This window comes from Melanotaenia boesemani, chromosome 5 (genome assembly GCF_017639745.1).
Source record: "Melanotaenia boesemani isolate fMelBoe1 chromosome 5, fMelBoe1.pri, whole genome shotgun sequence".
NCBI lineage: Eukaryota > Metazoa > Chordata > Actinopteri > Atheriniformes > Melanotaeniidae > Melanotaenia > Melanotaenia boesemani.
Window position 1 is genome coordinate 24,640,695 of NC_055686.1, and position 22,585 is coordinate 24,663,279.

The 22,585-nt window shown below is 38.8% G+C and overlaps 1 protein-coding gene across 1 annotated transcript in view; it reads right to left on the reverse strand.

The window, feature by feature from the left end:
* The window catches only part of rin1b (Ras and Rab interactor 1b), a 39,786-nt gene that overhangs the window by 8,632 nt on the left and 8,569 nt on the right, over window positions 1-22,585 (reverse strand). Inside the window, exons 2-9 of the mRNA XM_041985765.1 lie at window positions 14,665-14,808; window positions 14,342-14,456; window positions 13,163-13,235; window positions 12,745-12,836; window positions 11,592-11,773; window positions 10,977-11,261; window positions 10,323-10,866; window positions 837-1,145 (exon numbers count right to left, since the gene is read on the reverse strand). Coding sequence (XP_041841699.1) covers window positions 837-1,145; window positions 10,323-10,866; window positions 10,977-11,261; window positions 11,592-11,773; window positions 12,745-12,836; window positions 13,163-13,235; window positions 14,342-14,456; window positions 14,665-14,808 — 1,744 coding nt within the window. The remainder of the gene's footprint in view (window positions 1-836; window positions 1,146-10,322; window positions 10,867-10,976; window positions 11,262-11,591; window positions 11,774-12,744; window positions 12,837-13,162; window positions 13,236-14,341; window positions 14,457-14,664; window positions 14,809-22,585) is intronic.

A 22,585-nucleotide genomic window follows, 5' to 3' on the forward strand; every position in this document is an offset into this window, starting at 1 on the left:
GAGAAAAGATTTAAATGTAACTTTGCAGCTGCCTGGTTGCACCATATTTCACAGAAAAGGCTTTGCAAGGAGCTGAGATCAATCTCCTTACTGGCCTAGCAACTACTAACTAGGGACAAACACGTCAAGTCCTACGTGATTCATAAGATGAAGAGTTCTTTCTGGAAATCATGAAAAGAAAGCCCCACCCAGATGATAGAATAATAAAATATGGTGCACTCTAAGGCCTTTCAGTTGCAGAATGCCTGGGTGCAACAGTAAAACATGTGATTTCTATTTAGATCTGTCTCACACTTGTGATCAGTAAAGTCCTGTTGAGCACTTAAGTGCAAATGTTGTCAAATTTAAACAAGATAAAGACAAAAAAGTCTTTGCAATGTTTTTTTTTTTTAGCACCCCAACAACTGATTTATGTGAAGAAAATCTAACTCAAAATTTTCCCTGGGTCTCAGGAGCTTATGTATGAATAGATTTTGTTTATTTGTTTTACAGGAGGGATTTTAAGCAGTGACCATGATAATAAGGAGTTTCCACAAAAGTTGATCACCTTCTTCTTCTTTTCTTTCCAATACTCAAAGGTTAAACCAATTATCCATTCATCCATTATCTATACCGCTTTGTCCATTAAGGGTTGTGGGGAAGCTGGAGCCTAACCTAGCATTTAGGAGGTGAGAGGACGGGGACACCATGGACAGGTCACCAGTCCATTGCAGGGTTAAACCAACTATCTAGTTTTTAATCCATCTTGCCATCCAAGTTAGAGCCAACACATTAGTAAATATTATATTTGTTAGTAAGGCTTTAATGTAAACAGTTTGAACATGCAGCAGTCTCACCATGTAAGCACCCCATGGCTTTTTGGACACACTTGCACACCTGCAGCAGCAGCAGCACCTTATCGATGGGTGAGTGTGTCCGCTGCATCAAGATCAGCTTCTGCTTCACCCTCTCCACCTCGCGGCTATCTGGGACCCCAGTCCTCACGCCGAGTCTCTCCATGGCAGAGTCTCCTTTCAGACGTAGCAAATTCTGAGTGAGAAGATGGGTGGAGCCGTCCTGGCTGTGCAAAGCCATGAGGGCTTTCTCAAGCTGGGACTTCAAAGGCCTGAGCACGCAGGAGAACATGGCTCGCTCCAGTGCCAGGTCTGCGGACAGAGGAAGGGTTTTCATTGTTTATGGAAGCTGACACATACTCTGACAGGCTGATACACAAAAAATGACTCATACTTAGTTATATTACATGTGTTTTATTCATTTTGCAAGTTGAGAAAGGTGCCATGTCTAAAGGCAATGGCAAGATGCCCAGATATGCGTGCTGATCAGCAAACTGGATTAATAGAGTGTCAGGAAGCACGCAGCAACCTTACAGAGAGAAAACGAATTGAGCTGCCAAGAAACAAAATTAAAAACAATGATTTCAAAATCCTATTTACTTTAAGCTGTGCTTTCAGACCAAGTGGATACACTTTGTGTTTTTGTTTTTGTTTTATTTATTTAACCTTTACTGTACCAGGAAGTCCTTTGAGATAAAATCTTTTTTCTGGTGGTGGAACGATCTACCAAACTCCTTCCGATCCGCAGAGTCCTTCTCCACTTTTAAGAGCAAGCTAAAGACTCAGTTGTTTAAGGAGCATTTCCACACTTAGCTTAACTCTTCTACAGAATGAGTTAGGAAGATTTGTCCAGCTCTTTGGCTCAACCAAGTACTGAAGAAGCTGTGTGCACTTATGCCCAAGATGATATTGTGTGATGAAATCGTGATGTTTGTATTTAAACAAAATGACTTACAAAAGCTACAAAAAAAGCTACAAAAAAACTAAATATATATATATATATATATATATATATATATATATATATATATATATATATATATATATATATGCACTGCCTCTAGCACTACATGACAGCACCTGGGTCCAACTGGACTCAAAGCAGGCTGACTATCACTTAATTATGACATCCCATCTTGTTTGAATTCATGCTTGTGTTGTTCTTACTCTCAAATGTAAGTCACTTTGGATAAAAGCATCTGCTAAATGACTGTAGAATAGAATAGAATAGAATAGAATAGAATAGAATAGAAATAATAAAATCTCTTTTCTGAGGGAGACCTGGCCAAGAGGCACACAGTTTAAAGATTTCAAATCCAATTTAGCAGTGACTGTCAGATCGCTCATTAATTGGAATTATGTTCAAATCTGATTCCCCTAATAAATCTAACCGTTTTTGGACCAAGTATTTTTCATTTAATTTCGTTTCATGATTACATTAATTTAATAATAGCACTTTTAAATACCTTCAGGTATGTGTTCATCTATACAGGTGTAGTCAGTGAGAGTTACCAGTCACTAAACTGTTAATAAAGATTAGTTATAATCTTGGAATTTACTAAATATTCACTGTATAATAACTTTAACTGAACACATATATTTATCCTTTCATTAGGTTGAGTAGAAATTAACCGAGACATTATTTCACAAGATGTGCTCTATGTTAGTATGCAGGATTCCTGCATCCAAAACACAACATCAGTACCAGTGGCATCTCCAAAATTATTTATGAATAAATTCTTGTACCCAAAAATCATCAGCTGTCATGACAAATTCCCATTTTCTATCAAAGTTCTCAATTATTCACTAACCTGAAACACAAAACTGATAATTCACGTGAAGCAATATAAATGCCAACATAGTGAAACAGACTTTTTAAACATGTTTTTATAATCTGATTTTAAAGTAAATACATGGCTTATAATAAAACAAAGAAACGAGCCTATGTGTCAGCTTAAAACATAAATTTCAAGTCTACATTCAGATAATATTAACTTTTGTACTTTATAAGGAGTTTCTGTAGTTATTTGAGCAGATTTAAGCTAACGAATGTTGACACTGGGCAGCAGCCGGCCTGTATGTATGGTACCAGAATAAAAATGTGAAATTTTGCATAATATAAAATTGAATAAATAAGACATTGAGTATAGTTATGTATATATACAGTTATATAAAATAAAATAATTAATACGGTAAAATACTATTTTCATCAATAAAGTAATATTTGGTGCCATCTAGTGGCATAAACTGGAAAATGCAGTCAAATGATGATTCTTATATCACCCTCGTTTCCAAGCTTGAAACTTGGAACTGTCCAAAAAAAAAAATTCTTAAATACTGAGTTTGTGATTGGCGGTACAATAAGATGGAAAGGTGAGGATGGGGACTTGTGGTATCTTTGGACTGTTTTTGTAAGGTTGGTGTTACCTAAATGATAAAAAATATTTTCCAGTAGTTGTATCTGAAAAAAAAACCTGATGAAATGTTCCAAACTGACCAATCAGAATGCATGGTAGTTGCCACGAGTAAAATAATCCCACATTTCTGAGTATGTTTTACATGAATTCCCTCAATAATTTAGGAAAAATTAATCAAATCAAAAGGTCTGACTGTAAAAAAATGTTTTAGACTCCCTGCACCAGTGGACAAAGAAACCCTTGAAAAAGTAAACAATTAATACACACAATGTCTCGTCCTATTTGTTTAGTTTCAGATTCATTTTCAGATAAGGTTTTATTAAAAGTTTTAGTTCTGGAAAACATCATTGTTATCAAGACAATAATATTAGATTACATTTATCATGATTTAATCCATCATGAAACACAAGCTGTGTCCTCAAAAACTTTAAATAACACACATTTCTGACTAGACTGCATCAATTTACTTTGTTCAGGCTTTTTTATTTTTTATTCAAAGTCAGCCAGGTGTGCTATTTAAATCTGGGATTATCACAGAGCATAATCCTTATGAGTCTTATGCAGTGTAGTGACATGCATGCACTTTCCTGTACAGTATGTGGTTCTTTTCACCATGGGATCTCTTTTTAGATAATTAAAAAGAGCAGAAAAATGTATCACATGGCAAAAAGTATTAACTGTGTCTGCATAGCTGTGTTCACTGTGTTCACACCAAAGAACCGAATATCTTATTTGTGGATTAAAATAAATATTTTACTGTAAAAGAGAAAAAAACCTCCTTTCCAGGTAGCCACTCCCACCAACTCCCCCCATTTATTATCCCCTGAATCTCTCTCTTCTGGTCAGACCTCCAAGGGGAAAATACCTCTCCTCATTGATCCTGGATGTCAAGGTCCCCTCCCCCAAGCTCCCAGGGACAGCAGTTCTGTTTCCTTCCAGGCCTTACCAGAAAACCAAGTCTGGTAACATTATTACTGCTTTCACCAAGATCAGCCTGTCAGAAGCAGCCAGTCTCTCTCTTCTGTTTTGCAGCACCAGTCCAGAATCTGGAAGCTCCAAAAAGAACCACTTAGCCTTCTTGCTAAAGTTTTCCAACAATGAAGAAACGATGAATCTTCTTTGAAGGAACACCCAGCAACATAACTGAGACCCAACTGGACTCAACTGGATATAGCTGGAAACAAAGGATCATTTTCCAGCTCCCCTCTTTTTCATCAAGGACCAACCGTTTCAAAAGGACTGTGGTAACAAAAACATACTGGGCTTTAGCAGTTAGCATCAGCATAAAGGATAAAGCTTCTTGTAGAGTGAATTGAACGCACCAAAACTTGTTCTTGCGGCATCAAGAACAAGAACAAAGCTCTTGTATCTCACGTTGTATAACTAGCTTGACACTGCTAAGCATGACCAGCTTTACTGTAAATGATTAGCAGTTTATTCATGGTTTTCACTGACTTCTTTGAGACCATGTTGTCGAATTAATAAGGTTATTTAAGACAAATTATGTTTAAGAATTGCTCTTCTCGTTCTCTCTCTAACATCCCCTTTGTCTAATGTAGCATCTTTTGGAATTCCAACACTCAAAACCATTTTGATTTGTCTTCCCAAAAGAAACGATCTTGACACAAGGTGGGACCGTGAACATAAGTGCATTGTTCTACTGTACCACATGTGTCGTTGCTAACAAATGCTAGCACACGTGGCTAGACACTGATCTCCATGATAACAGCAGCTTCTTGATTCCTCCCTGTTGCCCTAGCAAGACTGGCCATCTTGTGACATCACCAGTCACATGGTGAAGCCTCATTTTGCCCCCATTGTTGTATCACCTCAATTTGTATGAACACCCTCACACCCACACACACACCCATACAAACACAATCACCCATAAGACCCATTTATGTTCAACGCAGAAGACGAATACTCAGACAGACACTTTTGTCATTCGTCGCTGCCCTCATACTTCCACACATCTTTTACGTTTCAATAGGTAACAAGTCAGTTCATCCCCAAGTGGGCAGTGCCGAGTTCAGAGTTCACTTTCACGTTTTGACCCCGGTTGATAGTGGTAATGCACCGCTATAAAATTGTTGACAACTGTCTATGTCCACAGTTGTGTTCTTAAAAACGAATTCTTCGTCTGCGTCTTTTTCTTCTTCTGGTGCTTTTTATTTGGTGGTTATGCATCATCTTCTTCCTGTTCCTCTTCTTCTTCTCTGGTTTGTTCCTTTCACTGGTTGCGTGTTAGCTCAACACTGCCCCCGCGATTTCAAGTGGTATTGTTCCGTCTTCTGTATCAAGCGGCGAATAGCTAAATTACGCGCATAGCTGATGCAGTCAAGCATAAATGGGCCTTTTGTGGGCCTGTTTATATTACTGATTTAATTAAATATTAATAAATGGTAAATGGCCTGTACTTATAAAGCGCTTTTATCCAAAGCGCTTTACATGTACGTCACATTCACCCATTCATACACATTCACAGACTGATGGCGGAAGCTACCATGCAAGGCGCTTAACTATGACCCATTAGGAGCAATTAGGGGTTCGGTGTCTTGCTCAGGGACACCTCGACATGAGCTCTCCAGGCCAGGCTGCCTGTGGGTTGTACTGAAAACATGAATTTCCCTGCAAGGGATTAATAAAGTATTTCTGATCTGATCTGATCTGATCGAACCGGCAACCCTTGGGCTGCAGGACGACCATTCTACCGACTGAGCCATGCCACTGAGCCACTGAACCAAAAATAATTGTCCATAGAAAATTATTACTAATGGCTAATGACTAGACTCCTACCAAAACTCAACATCACCAATATCCAATATATGCCAGAAAAAGGTGAGCTCCCATTGCGCTTTGTCGTGCTAAGCTAGGCTAATCTTATCCTGGTTTGATGCTCAGGAAGGAGTCAAAGGAATGATTGTTGAAAAATTTCCCTCATGTTGCTCCCAGAAAGATAGAGAATAATCATATTTCTTCAAATGTTACACCACACTTTTAAAACATCTAAAAAAATAGTGAGAAATACCTTTTCTCTGCCACTTAAAAATTATGGGCTTTTCTCTGGCCTAGCAACAGCCGTACATACAATACACATGCAAGTGTGCGCTCGCACGTGAAAACACACACTCAGTGATTCTCCTGTAGTCAGTGGGCAGTCCTGACTCAATATTTTCCACTCATCCTCATTATCCTTGTTGTTTTCCTCCTGTATAATCCTCCACATCTCCACTTTACCCATACTATAACACTCCCCCTTGTGATCAATCATTCTCACCCTCTCCCGGCATCCATCTTCCAGCTCTACCAGCTCAGGGGAGTAACAGATTACATGTAATGTGATTACAACCTGGCTACACAGCTGACTTTTTTTGTTGATCTGTTACTCAAAGATCTGTAACTGATTACGTTTTCTAAGTAACCTGCCTATTTCTATTTCTCCCTCCCACCCTCCCCTGAATCGTGCTGCTTTTCAAGTGAGCGTGGGACTGTGATATCTTTTTATGATAACCGAGTGGGAGAAAAAAAATGCAAATGCCTCCCACCGACGCAACGCGAGATAAATCAGAATCACAGTGCAGGAAGGAAGGAAGCAAGGGAGGGAGGACGGCAGGCAGCGGCCGACCGCTCCACCCCTGAAGCCTCTGCTCAGCCAGGCAAGCATCATCATGGATTTACACAAAAAGACACCTGCAAGTGCACACTAAGCCACACACGAAGCAGTACAAAAAAGAAAAGCCTGTGTACACGACATTCCTTGCAAAAAGCCTAAATACAAAGGATGCAAGTGCCAGTCAGGACTTTCCTAATCATGTTTTCTAATTATCAGACATGAGTTCTGCACTACTTTATTTTGACAGCTCCTTTTACAGCTGGGCAGCCCACCACAGACATGCATCCTCTGGCACTGCATCTATTGAATGACAATTTCTAATAGCACTTTTTATTTCTTTTATCACATCCATCTCAAGGTACTCACCTTCTCTTCCTTTTAATGTAATGAGCTAATCATGCATGCAAATGAGAAATTTAGAATGTTGATGATATTTAGCTCAGGCTGGAATCCAGCATTGTCAGCTAAATTTGATCAAATAATTCATGCAGTGAAACTAAAAGCTGGTGAACAGCACTTTAAAAGTAGTTTTTAAGTAGTTTTTGTGTGGCTGAAAATCCAGACAAAAACGTTGTACTTATTGACTCATAACAAGGCAAATAAATATGTGCAGAATTATCAAGTATCCTAAAACATGAATAAAGTTTGGACGACTACCTTTGATCCAGCAGTTTTCAAAAGACCACAAGATGAGATAATTTTGTCTTAACATTTACAGTCAGAAGACTGAAATATTTCAGGACAGTTTACCTTCACTTACACAATGCAATGAAATGCTCATGTGTGTTCCTTTAGGCTGATAGCCACAGTGTTTAAGACTGTGTTGTTGAATTAATAAGGTTATTTTAGACAAGTTATGTTTAAGAATTGCTCTTCTCTCTCTAACATCCCCTTTGTCTAATGTGGCATCTTTTGGAATTCCAACACTCAAAACTATTTTGATTTGAATGATATTTGGGCTGTTTTTGTCCTGATTTTGCCTCTTCCCGCCCTCGGATGGCAAACGCCCGATCATTGTGAGATTTTCCTGTCCAATTATCATTTGGTCTGTGGTGTGTTACGAGCCGATTTGTCTGGATAAGCCGCTGCGAAACGGGTAGTAGCCGACAATTGGGAACATTGAACATGTTTAATATTTCAGAGCCGATTTCTGAGGAACGCCGACGACTCTTGCATTCCGACTGCGTGGATGGTGACGTGGTACGGAATGTAGCCAATCAGAGAGCGAGCTGGCTGGGGAACAAGAAGGTAAATAAAGTCCATGTTCACACTGTCTCCAATCTGTTTTTTTGTTTTTTTTTTTCAGTTCTGCCATTTTCTGTTAACAACAGTCCCAAGATAACCATCATTCCCTCGTCCTTTATATCCTCTTCTATGCTGTGTGTTGTGTTTTCCAATTGTTACTATGTTTCTTCTTCTTCGTTTTTTGCTAGTTGTTGCTATGGTTCTTCTACGTATCGACATTTGTCCAGCTCGGAGGACTAGATTGTAGATCAGTTGCAGGACATCATTGTTATGTGTGTGCTGTTCTGTGATTACATTTTCGAAGCACACCACACACAATACGATCAAAACTGATTTTTTTACCTTCACGTGTGAAGTTTTGACCAGATAAAAAATCTCAAGATTAAAAAAATCATTATGTGTGTACCAGGCCTTAGTTGCTCACACATTCACATTACTTTAAAGGTGTCTTGGAAAACCACTGGGTTTTGCACTACGATAGCAGAACCAAAGTCCAAAACTAACAGAACTGAAATTGAAAGTGAAATCTTCCTTTGAGTAGATGTAGAACAGTTCATAGATATCTCCATCTCAAGAAAAGCAGAGCAATGTTGATGCTGATATCCCTGTTTTTGTGGGAAACATATTCTGTTAGCGTGGGAACGCATAGCATGGTGGAACCTCACATGCATGAAATGCACACAAGTGTTTCAACACAAAACTTGAGTTTTTAGATCACACACTAAAAAAGAGTGGTATCTCTCACTAGTAAGAATGCAACTATAATGTCATACCTTCGCAAAGAAATAGAGGTTTAGAACTATTCAAAATAATATTTCTTCATCAAGCTAAAAACAATCTTGAATTAGATTTTAAACTAAGATTTTTCAGAAAAATTGTTGGGTGTTTAAATAATGGGTGGCTGGGTGGGACTTACCAAATGGCCTGTGGCAGAGATACTGAAAAAAAAAAAAACAAGTGTGTGCCAATAAGAGAGGACAAGAGGGCACTGGGGGGGGGATAAAGCTGGGAGAAAAAACAGTCATGAGAGCGTGAGCTTTTAATGACAGAGGGTGTCATTCACAGTTGTTTAGGACTGCCGGTTAGCTGCTCCTGTATGAGGAGGGGAGGTTAGCTGCTGTTAGATTGTTACTGCTGGAGAAGAAGTGTTCGCCGAAGTACAGCCAGTTTGCAGAACTGTGAGTTAAGCAAACTTTGGGTGCAGTAATCTGTGTTCAATGACAGCAGCTCCTGCATGGCCTAAATTCTCCCAACTTCTGTCTTGCCCTCAGAATAAAATGAATCCAGACCCTTTCTTTTCATCGTTAGTAAAAGTAAAGCCTCTCACATCTTGACATATACAACCTGTATCCAAGTAAACAACTGTAAAACTACTTTACTACTAAACTACTTGAAAACGATCTTTTCAGCCACATAAGTGGTGCTGAACTTAGATGTGATCTGCACCCTACCACAACAGCATGCCCAGCACATACAGAATCCAGGAATGAGTATGAAATCCATTTGCAGTGCAGTCCATAAGTTCAGATCTGCATTTGAAAATGCTGGTCGGCATTACAATGCTAAAGTGTGACTGCTATTCACATCAGCATTTATAAATGTAATATAAAGAGATTAGGTCATGAATTTGTGGAGAAAATGAGACATAATGTTATGATATTATTTCAAGTGTCTCTGCACAACTGGATTGGACCAGAAACCAGGACAAAGTGATTTTTGGTTTGGTTTTGGGTATGGTGGCTTGATTACAACTAATATGTCTAGCGCTGTTCCCTTTCAAGGGTAGGAAAACTTACAGTAGGTATGAAAGGCCCCCAGATCCTGTGTTTGGTTCGTCTATTCTCTCTGCAAAAATAGTTCAGAGCAGCATGTTGGGCTGTCATGTTGCAGATATAAATGTCTCCTTCCAATTAATGAAAACACAATGTTTATTATTCTCATGTGATTCTGCTGTAGAAAATACTTAATCATGAATATTGAGTTGGAGAAAAAAGAAAAAGTGATTTTGGCTCAAAGGCACAAAAAAAAAAAAAAAAAAAAAAAAAAAAAAAAAAAAAAAAATTAATTAATTAATGAAAAGCATCTTAAGGTTTGCCGTTCCGGGACCTCTACTGTTCCTAACTACCTTCAGGGAGTCCCCAGAACTGTTTGGTCTGAACCCCCATGAACAAACTATAATTTTTATGTAAGTTTGCAAGGTTTCCCTTTGTTTACCTTTCTCACTCTCAGGCACCAAGGTTTCGATGGGAGGCTCCAGCTCTCCACTGTCCAGCAAGCAGCACTTTAGCTGTGACAGAAAGAGACGCAGACCCTGCAGAAGCTGCACGGTGGTCACACGTGATGAGGAAGAGGATGATGATGAAGCAGAGGTCAGTGATTTGAGCACCTCTCTCTGCTCCAGGAGAAAGTCCTGAACCATGCCTCCAAAGATTGAGCGTCTGTCTCTGGAAAGCTCCTCCACCAGTCGAGTCAGACGTTTGTCTGGAGCAAAGAAACACACGAATGCCTCGCTCATACGGTGTAGCCCCCCACGGCCTCGAGAGCGGACCAGGGGCGGTCTCTGGTAGGTGTGTGCTTGGATTTGGGGCATGATTTCTGAATCTGAATCTGAGTCATTGTCCTCATCCATGCTGCTGAAAGAGCTGCTGCTGTCGAGTTCAGCCAAAGACGGAGCCGGACGGTGCTCCAGGGCTAAAAGGGCCACTTCAATACATGGCTCCTGCTGGGCTTTTGGTGGCTCCTCCACTGGTGCAGTTGTCTTGAAGAGAGAGAGAGAGGTCATAATTCTGTATGACAACATGTAAAAACATGAGATAACTGCACATGTCTAAAATCACACACCGTACAAGTGTTGAAAAGGAGACCTACTTGAGACACATAGACAGGCATCATGTCGTCTTCCTCTGCAGACCCAGGTGATACAGCTGGCGTTCGCCTCAAGACGCCGGCTCCTGCATGAACTCTCCTCTGTGGGTTGGTGTTGGCCTTGTGTAGCCCTTCTGATACTCCAGGTTGCTCCACTGATGGGGGCGGTGAGAAGGAGCCAACCCCTTCCAGGGACAAATTCATGGAGGACTCGGACAGCCGGAGCCGCATGCTGCGCTTGAAGCGATGCCTTTTATTGGAGGCGCTGTGGTTTGTGTGTTGTGGCTGCTGTAACATGGAAAAACTGGATTCAAAACTGGTTTATTTTTTAAAAGATAGAAAGTACAAGGTGTCATCATACTGGCAGATGAATAGTGGGACAGATTCAGAGCTCATGTTGTGAAAGGAACTCTAAAAAGGTAAAAAATCAAAGCTTAATTGATGTTTGCAGAAAATTTAAAATACTTTTTTTCTGGTTTTTACTGATCTAATCCTGTCATCTTAAGAAATAGGCTGTGATAATTACATAAACATAAAACACCGACACACTCACCAAAGTTAAAATAATTCAGTTCTCTCAGATGAAGCTTGTAGAAGCCCAAAACATTGTCTACTAACCTTGCTGACCTCCAGTTGAAGAAACAGTGGGTTGATGAAGCAGACTTTGCCTTGTCTTCCACGGGTCAGCAGAGAACATCGGTCTTGATTCATCCCTGTCTGGGTCTGACTGCCGCTGGTTGATGCAACACACCCCACTGGTCCATTCTGGATGTCTGAAGCACTTGGTGAACTCCAGAAGTCTGGCATAAAATTCAGGAGGAAGCTTTAATAAAAAGATTTTTAGCAAATAACAAAATCTTTACCACAAGGAAGCAAGAGAAAAAGCGTTATACAAGTCTGAGATCAGGCCTCATTTTCTAGATTTGTGTGTAAATCCTTTATCAAGACCCTATAATCTTCATTCCTAGTTCCATATCTTTGTGTGGGGACTTCGGGAATTCATTAAACAGCACTAAACTTTTGTTTTGCATCCCACATTTATGGATTTAGTCTGAACTTTTGGGTCAAGAAAACCTTATTACTTGAAACTTTAGCCATGTTTGATATGAACATCCGACAATGTAACTTTTTACATACAATATATGCCAGGATATGAGGGATAAGCATAATTATTGAAAGGAAAAACAAAGAAACAATCTTCACCTCAAACAACACAAACAGTTTTTCTGCTGCGAGCTGACTACAGCAGACTCATTGTGCAGAACTATGATTATCTAGCGTCTGGTTATCACTTCTGACCATCATGAAGTCACACCTCGCTCTTTGCTACTGCGCTACAACAGCACATGTTACTGTGTTAAAATAGATGCAAGCTGGCAGTTGCTATTTCACTCTGTTATTCGCTGACTTTTTCACATGTGCAACTTTAGTTTCCTTTCAGCTGTTTCACCCTAAAAATATGTTTTTTTTTATTGTTTTTTTTTATCTAATCTCATCATTGTGTGTCTGATTAAATGAATGGATACCTTTGTGTTGCTCCAACATGCTGATATTCTTTACTTGTTTTGTTGTTGTCAAATATCAAGTCAACTTTAGTTTTGTGCAATTGGAAAATGGATAAAAGTACACAAATATTCTATTTAATTTAGACTTTGTGGTCATTTAAAGTCATCAAATGTATTACAAATCATCTGTCAGCTATTTCACAGCAATTCATTCAACTACTAAATGCTACTATTATTGTTTGGGGCAAGAGTCAGCAGTGACTGACCTTGTCCCATGTGTGAGATGGCCTCCAGCTGCCTGTGTGTTGTAGCTTCAGCGATGGCGTCTGGTAGTTGCAGAGGAAATGGCAACACATCCCTGTGGATAAGAGAAAAAATATTGTTATGGCTACATAAAATTAATTCAACTGCACAGCTCATATACATCTCTTTATTCCGATGTGAAACAGATCTGAATTTATGACAATCTGCTGCCATAACAGTTGCTTGTGTTTTCAGGCTTTGCACAAGATTTTGGAAAAAAACACCTGAGCCTGATCTGATCCACTCATAACCACTGAGAGAATTAAAGTCAGGCTGCAGCGTTAGGCAGACAAATATCCCTTTATGTAAAACTGTGGAGTCCTGACCATGAACATCTAAAACCAGACCAGTCTGGGACACAAGCATCCGCATAATGCTTACCTGCTGATACAGTAGAAGGCCACCAGGCGACACAAGTCGGGGAAACTGAGCGCTGAGCTCTCCAAGGCGAATGCTAGTGTTAGAAGAGACAGAGTTTAATTGACAGGTGTGGAGACACTTTCACAGGAACTGTCAAAACCAACATGGAGGACATATCCTCTCTGCTGCACATCATTTTTTCACCTAATGAGAATATGAACAGCACTTCACCACAATGAGTGAAGCCAACACTCCTGTTTATAGGCTCCCACATGGTTTAAATCAACGTCATCACGTATGAAAAAGCACTTTGTGAGAAAAACTGAAAAGAAACATATTTGAATAACTTTATAAACTTTACTGGAATTACAGTTAAGCCTCAGGTTTAACTAAAATCACAAATAATGAATTTAATCTAGATCTTAGAAAAACTGCCAGTTGTTTTTGCTGAAATATATGCACTGTTGCACAGATTTTAGGCAGTTACTATGGTAACTTTATTAACTGTTATTATGATATCTAACAGGGAGGGCAGGATTGGTTAGTATCTAAATGTATAGTGTATAAGTTTGTTGTTTCCTGCAACAAAAAATGCCATTTGTCATACAGAGGGTCACAGTTTCATAGCGATAACATTTGTTATTAGGTAAATTCTGAGCATCATCACAGCAGCTGGGCCATTTTAATCAAACTAAATGAGTGAAAGCATGAACTAATTAATAAAAATACTTAATTAATCCCCTGAGGGAAATTAGAATTTTGCAAAAAATTCCACTCCACAAGTCTGATCTGCTGTGAAAAATAATGTTTCCCACCATGAATTCAAGCTAATTATTATTAATTGTTTCCTAATATTTGATTGACTTTTATGTTTTTTTTTATATATATATTTTCCCTTTAGGACTAACAATGTACTTTTCACCTCATTCATAAATTGTGACTAAAGATATTTTAGCAGTACATATTACAAACTAAATCATTGACTCTCTGAATAATAAGGAAAGTAGATGTTAACTGATAACTATTACTGAATTATTTGGGACTATTACTATCCTGTGTGACTTGTGGTCTTGATGGAAACTGATTTCTTCCCAGAACAAATGACTGAATTTCTGATGTTGATGGCTGCAGTGAAAATGTGAACAGTTACATGTTTGGGTATAAATGCAGGCGAATAACACAGACTCTTTTTATACTCACTGGAGTCTTCCTCACAGATGAAGCACTCCTTAACAGAGGAAGTGCTTCTGTCTGCTGTCACCCTCAAACACAAAATCTTCCTTTGGCTGGAGCTGCATTTGCGCACTAAAAAAGTCTGTAAGAAGAAACATCAGAGAAACAAGAAAACATGTTCATAAGGACGACAGCTGTAGAAAAGTTTCTGTACAATTTATCTTTTTATTTATTTATTTATTTTTTCCTCCTAGCTTTTTGGGATGTTGCTGTACACGAAGTTGGTTTTAGAAAGGAAAATCTGAACTGATATGCAACTGAGACAGTTTACATGGCTGATGGGTCCTCACCCCGACAGGCTCTCTGAGCAGGATGTAGAGGGCAGAGTCTTGGCTGAGCGACAGCTGCAGCCACACGGGATGCGTGAGCAACAGACGGTCCAGGACACTGAAGGCCCGCTGAGAGCCCCGCTGGGTATTGCCCACCGCCTGCATCTGCAACACAGACAGGCAAAAAAAACTTGACTTGATGCCATGAATTATTGCACTTGAAGACACTCAAAGCAGAACTTTACCAGGAGGACAACTTGATCTCAAACACTGAACTTACTTTAATGTTATTAAGAGTGACAGTCTCAACCTTTAAAGATATTACCATGTTTAATATTTTAAGCTTTGTTAGTGTTTGTGGTCAAAGATCAGCCTCATAATGTATTTCACGCTGGTTGTGCTCAAACGTTTTGCAACAAGTAAAACCTGCACAATTACACATAAGTCCCAGATTTTATTTTAGAAGTTCTGAGATTTATTTAGTTGTATCATCAGAAAAAAAAGCAATTAGGCAGAGACAATTTGATTTTGTATCTTTCTATGCCTCTACTACTGTAGCAGAAATAAGATGTATTGATGGTTTTTCATTGGGTTTTGGGCCACCAAGGGATCCTGACAAACTGGAGAAAGGCCTTAATAATCTATAAACAGCAGGCTGGTGTCTGGATCTGTGTGTCTCTGGGTCAAAAGGTATTTGCATTCCTCTATAAAATGCATTTAATCAGTTAAGTGTAGCCATCAGTGAGTAAATGGCCATTGCAAGTACATGTAACAGTCCTGTGTCCAGTAGTATTAAAGGTTACGTCTTTGATTCTCAAGTGCTGTGTGTTGGGTTTCTTTACTGCCATATTTGAACTATCACTGTGGTTTGTGGCTGGATATTTTAACCTCAGTAATACACTGTGACACCATCTGTCTTAAACTAAACTTCAGTTCACAGTTGCTGAACACTCAGACACTTTACATCCTTCTTTTCATTCTATTGTCTGTGCTGTGTTTTCAGTAACTCTACACTTCAGTTGTCACCATAAAAGGAAATGTCATGAAGGATTTACACAGCTCACATCCGCCAGACAAATACACCTTTACATGTTCGTAAAATAAAGCAAAATCAATTTGAACTTTTATTTTTGGCTCTTTAATGTTAACATTCAATCACAGCTTTACTTTCTCTCTCTAAGACTGGCTTGCTGCTGGATGTCACAGTGTGTGGGCAGCCGGCAAGCGCTTGCCAGCGTAGCAGCAGATGGTTGCCATGGGAACCTGGGCCTACACATCCTACCAGGCATTCCCACTCAGTGAAACACCCCTTCTCTGACAAGTTGGAGATGCGCATGTCTGCATGCGTGCACGAACACGCACACACTTACATGTTTGAACACACAAACACACCAGCACACACTCTTCTGCCAAAGGGTGACAGGTTTTTCCAAGGTGCAGAGGTGTTTTATTTCTGTATTTTTTAGGGGCTTTTTCTTTCAAAAGCAAAACAAATCTCTGATGCAGCAACCTGTTTCTGCAGCTTGACAAAAAAGCATTATGACTATTGTTTTCATTCAATAACACATATAAATCTTTCACATTTTCATCACCTCTTGCCAACCATTACATTACCGTCTAAAGTCCAAAAGTGTTCCAATCCTAACTCTGCAGGACCATTAACAGTAAACGAAGAAAGCACTTGAGAGGTAGGAAATCAAATACAGGAGATATTCATCATGTGAGAGAGCTTTTGTTATGTAATAATAACAATTACAGGCTTGTGCTGTCAGCTTTAAGGCTAATGGCGGAATAAAACTAAAATGTTCAAAACTCCAGTAACATAAAACACAAAAAATATAAAACATGTTTTGTCTTGTGTCAGGATACTTTTTAATACAGCATTATAAATTAGGGCTAACTGGCTCTTTCCTAAAATGCACATATAGGTATACCTGGGCTGTTCTCATGTCTTTCAAATGGATTGGTAAAAATGTTGGCTTTTCATGTATTAATATACCCACAGCTTATTATCACATTGACAAAGGTCCTAAAACCTGTAACAACCCAGCCATTTTGCACATGAGACCAGCTAGAAAGAAAAAATAATTTTGTGGATAATTTTCACTACAGCTTCAAAGCACTAAAACTGATATTTGAGACAGTCCCAAATGTGGTAGTGTGGCTGTTTATCAGGTAAATTCTATATGTTGCAAGTTGTGAAGTCGACTAAATCACCAGCTGCCCTTGAAAATGGTAATGAGAAGCTTTTCTTATAGCATAAATTAAATCTTTTGAATGATGGCTCATTTCTGTTAGGTATTACAGGTGTACAGGGACATTAACAAAGACATACTCTAAAAATTGCATAAAGTGCTTACAACAGATACAATACAATAACATTACAATGGAAAAGCTCTTTACTGAAGTCCATCCGAAGGAAATTGTGTATTTGGAAGCCTCATAAGAGGCAACAAAGGTAGACAACAGTTAACACAGGTTAAAGAGAGAGAGAACAAACATTACAGAATACATATACAGTTTGTAGCTTTAAAAAATGAGTAGGATTCAAAGTACTGACTTTGCAAAGCATTTAGAGGCTTTTAGATGTATGAATCTGATCCTTCCAAAATGTGGACTGCTGGTATGTGTAAAAGGTATGTGTAAAATTGATATAAGAACAGAATATAAAGCTTTGTTTCAGCTCATCTTGAATTTAATAGGAGCAAAACATCTCAAAAAAGTTGGTACAAGACCTACAAAAGCCTGGAAAAATAAGTGGTCTTAAAAAGAAAGCATGAGAAACTTACAGGCAGCAGCTCAGTAACATGATTGGGTGTAAAAACAGCACCTAAGAGAGATGGAGTCTCTCAGAAGTAAAGATTGGCAGAGGTTAAGCAATGTGAAAAAACATTTCAGGATAATGCTACTTTGTGTAAAATTGTACTTTTTATGTTTGTTCATCTGTGAACCTCTCTTAAATTAATAAGGTTTGCAATCAATGCCCCATCCAAATTATTGAAAATCGGCTACACATTTGGTCTTAGCAAGTCGAAATAAACTAATGTAACAATAGCAACAATCTGAATTACTTGCAAATACAAAAATTTTTGCTTTGGAGTGAATGATTGCCTTAATAATTTGCATCAGTTTATGTATTTAATTAATTAATTTATTTATTTTTTATTATACTTTATTAATCCCAAGCTGGGAAATTATTTCTCTGAATTACACCCATCCTAGTTGCTAGGAGCAGTGGGCTGCCAGATTCCAGCACCTGGGGAGCAGTTGTGTGTTGAGGGCCCTGCTCAAGGGCCCACAGTGGTTTACCTTAGTTGCCAGCCCAGGAAACTTGAACCCAGGTTCTCCAGACCCAAGCCCACCTCTGTAACCACTAGGCTACCTCTCTAAGCTAATGTGCTATAGCTTAAAAGTGGTTAAATCAATTTCTCGAATTACGAAACTTAATAGTTTTTTCCTCCTTACAACCCTTATGACTCTCTGAATGTTTTTTTTAAATATAATCCATTTAGTATATTAGAACTGGGTTGATATAGGGTAGGACACGGTGGGATATTTTTCCTTCTTTTGTTTACTCTAAACATTCACTGTCATCTTTGTAAACTGAATAAGTGTCAGCTAGCACAATAAACTCTGTAGGCCCAGAGACTGACATTTTTAAATAAATAAATAAATCACATGATGGCTCAGATCAGAGATCAGAGACACTCCTGACATGAGCATCAAGTCAATACGCTTAATTTTTCCAAATTACAAATCAAATACTTCTGATTTCAAGATGTGCTTTAAAAAATCTGCTGTGAGTGTGAATATACTATAATAGGTGTGTGTTTGTGTGTGTGTGTGTGTGTGTGACTTCGAGTGGGTTGTCAAAGTCACCTTATTGTATATCTGGAGCTAACCACCACGCATATACATAGTCTGATGACCCAACCACACACACAACCACACAGGACTACAAGACAAGTAGAGAAAAAGAGGGAGTAAAAAACAAGCCTCGGAGCAAGACCCAAGTGTTTCACTAGCCATTTCCAGGTCCGCCTTACATAAAATGCAACACTACCCACTCACACTGAAAGACTTATGTAATTCCCTCAGAGAAAGAGAGACAGGGATGGAGAAACAGAGGAGAAAGATGAGAGATAAAATGATAAGAAGAGAGCAAAGCCTTGATTGAAAACTGTAGTTGGAGAGGGAAACCGCAACCTTAGCAGCCATGCAGGACTGCAGCTCAGACTGGAAACATGATAAGCAGAAAGGTGTTTTAGCACCTGAGGGCAACAGCAGCAGCAAGACAGTCCAGAACGTCTGATGATGCTTAAAGCACCTCACAACTGGGAAATGAACAGACTGTTTGGGTTAGACTTCTCTGACTAAGGATGGAGGGAGTAGTAGAAGGGAAATGTAGAACTGAGCAGTGATGGGAGTGGAAGAGGACTTGTGGAAAACCCCTAATCTTTCTCCTGACAGGCTCAGTAAAAGATGAGTCAGCTTGTAGGATCCAAACTGGAGAGTGTTACAGCACAAGAGTCCATGAGGCTGATGATGGGTATTTTAGAAAGAAAGAGGCTGAGTTTACTGTTAACTTTTCAGAAAGCTGATTATTTTGTTCCTACAGCTGTTCTTTTAATGAGCATGTGTAGTTTACTTATTGAACCGTGTTTTTAGTATCTTTATTTTACTTGGGATTTTTGTTACGCTGCATTTTACAGTTTCTATGTTTATTGTGAATGTGTGTATTGCTTGGTGGAAAGCAAAATTTCCCCCTTTGGAGATGAGATGAGAAACCTGGAAAGAAATTGTAGCATGACTGAAACACTGGACAGAAGGACTGATGGACATTTGGCTGAATGACTGATGCAATGACTCACTTCACACTGAACAAAAGAAACATTTTTAACAGATCTGACAAAACACGACAGGTGCTGTCAATACCTGCCAGTTTTATTTAGCTTTTATGAGCAGCTGCCAATCATCAGACCTCATCATCATCAAATTTGTGCATAATTTGATCAGATTGGACAGAAAAACCAAAAGACAACTTTAAAATGTGAAGGTAAGGATGAAGACATGTAGACATGAAGACATTTTTGGGAGAACCGTGGGACGAAAGGGTCACTGACATCAAGCAGTTGCTCAGCAGGAGGATCAGCCTCATGCAGATGGACAATATCATGACGTCCAGATTTGCAGGACATACTTTGTCCGCCTCCAGAGCAGGAAAACATTGGCACTGCCATGGGATCAACACCCTTTTTAAAGGCTACACCTGCAGCAGAGCCTAGTTATGTGCTGTTCTGGCAGCCCAGTCTAACAACAAATAAAAACAAAAAAATTTGTTCATCTATCCATGTGTCAAAAACATGAAGTCACAAAGACAGAAACTGAAAGAAGGTAAGTTTTTACATTCTTTATTTTGTATAGATAAGTCTTCAGGCAACATTATGTGACTCTGTAGCCATGCATTTACCAATATTTAACCCTTCCCATTGTTTTATGCCTAACTATAAAGAAGGTGTAACCGCTAACCCCTGTTGTTCTTTTATAAGCATTTTATTAACATTTTAAAGTTATGCATTTTGCAAGTAATGCTAAATGTTCACTTTGCAACTTGTAAATACAGAATTTACCATGTAAAGTAATTGTTTGCACATTTGCTTGCAGTGATGTATCATTTACAAACAAACTGGATGCAAAAGCTGATTCCCAAAGACCTGACTCTCATCAGGGAGAGCTGAATTCCACTCAGTTTAATTCAGCTTTTTTTTGTACAGCACCAATTCACAACAACTTAATTTCAGGGCACTTTACAGACAAATCTTCAGAAGGGTAGGGACTTTATTTGGATGGGGCACACCAAGCAGCCAATCACATGCAGAAACACTTGGATCATATCATGTGAAAGGAGCAAAGTAGGCAGACTCTCAGAAGACAGGGAGGATAGTGATACATCAAAAATATTAAATAGTAACTGAATTGGATTTTTTTTAATGAAAAAAATGGATACAAATAAGACTTTTAGGAAAACACAAAATAAAAATTTGCTTATCAACATGCAAACAACACATAATTGCTCTGAATTATACTAAAAAATGAGCCATTTGAGTTAGAAAGATTTGTCCAGCTCTTTGGCTCAACTAAGTACTGAATAAGCTGCATGCACTTATGCCCAAGTTGATATTGTTTGATGAAATCGTGATCTTGTATTTAAACAAAATGACTTACAAAAAATTTTAAAAAAATAAAAAAAAATTATATCCACTGCCTCTAGCACTACATGACAGCACCTGGGTCCAACTGGACTCACAGCAGTCTGACTATCACTTAATTATGACGTCCCATCTTGTTTGAATTCATGCTTGTGTTGTTCTTAATCTCAAATGTAAGTCACTTTGGATAAAAGCGTCTGCTAAATGACTGTAGAATAGAATAGTAGAATAGCCATAAGAGCTGAATCTTTGAATTCAGAGCTGGACTTCCCACCAATACCTGCTAGTGTACTACTCTTGTTACCAAAGGATTTCACTGGTCACATTACAGAACTCAAAATTTGAAATTCGTAGGATGTAAACAAACATGGTGACAACAGCAGAAGTTGGCATAGTCAATTTTGAGATCACAAAAGATGAAACACAAGCAGCGGTGTTGTAGAAATTAAACATGACGAGTCTTGTCTTTCAAGTGTTCTATCTTTTTTACTGCAGTCACACTGACCATGAGTCTGGTCAAACTGGTCTCTATTTTGCCCCTGCCAGTGACTCACCTATTGCAGCTTTATTTCTGAAGGCATGTACAAACAACACTTTAAACAAACATAAATACACAAAAAAAGGCAGCTGTGATAAACATGCAAATGTGCAAGTATATGCTCGGAATAAACTCTGCATGTTCTGCTCTGTAAAATATTTGGGTTTCACTTCTGTTTGAAAGGGGGCAAATGAGTTGAGTTGAACTGAGATGAGCTGAGTAAGAGTAGTTTTTTGAAGGGTTTCGAAGAGATTTTTGAAAGAGATATAGTAAAAACAATATCACTACATGGAGGTAGCATAAGCTGTCATTTCCCATCTAAGGTCTCAATTCACTTCAGTCTTTTGCTTCAGAATCTTATATTCCTTTCAGCACAACTCCAAGGACCCACATTAACTTGCATTCTGCTGAGTTTTATGTGTAGGTGGATGTAGCCGTAATGACAGTTAGTTGGGCAAAGAAGTGCAGGTCTCAGGCAAGAAAAACTACCCTTTATGTTTTATTCAACAAGACGTCAAACTGACCAAAATATTGCAGCTACTAGTGGTTGATACAGTATTACAGTCTCTGTCTTAGCTGCAAGGAAAATTAGTAGTCATCTGCAGAGCCAGCTGTTATTCAAAAGAAAAAAAAGAGAACAGAAAAGTGTAATTAAGCAGGTCCAGACAGGTTCATAAACAGTGGGAGCATGAAACTGAATTCTCAATGATATCGCAGTCTTCTCCGGTGAGGTGATGTAGGCTATGTACACTATCTCCAACCTGTGCCACATCATGAACAGTGGAGCACAGTATTAGCAATAAACTTGCAGTAACAGTGACAGCCATGCTGTGCACTTTGCTCCTTGTCACAACCAACATTTCCATCTGGATATTTTTAAATGCGTGCAGCAAGTATACAGTATACAGCCACATAAAATTCACACATTTCTTTAATATCCTTTATGGATTTCTTTTAACTGATATATTGTTTTTTATGCTCGTTAACATGATGCGGTAATCACAGCTTAGTTCTATTTTAATACCACAGCTGTAACTTCTGCATGCAAGAAGTATTTACAATGAAGACGTCAATAGTCTTGTGCGTTTTTAAAAGGTTTTACTCACTGGTCACTGGATGTATGCTGTCCCTACAGGCATTATCATTGCAAAAACTTTAGCTGCCAGTCACACACACACTCAAAACTGTCAAGACT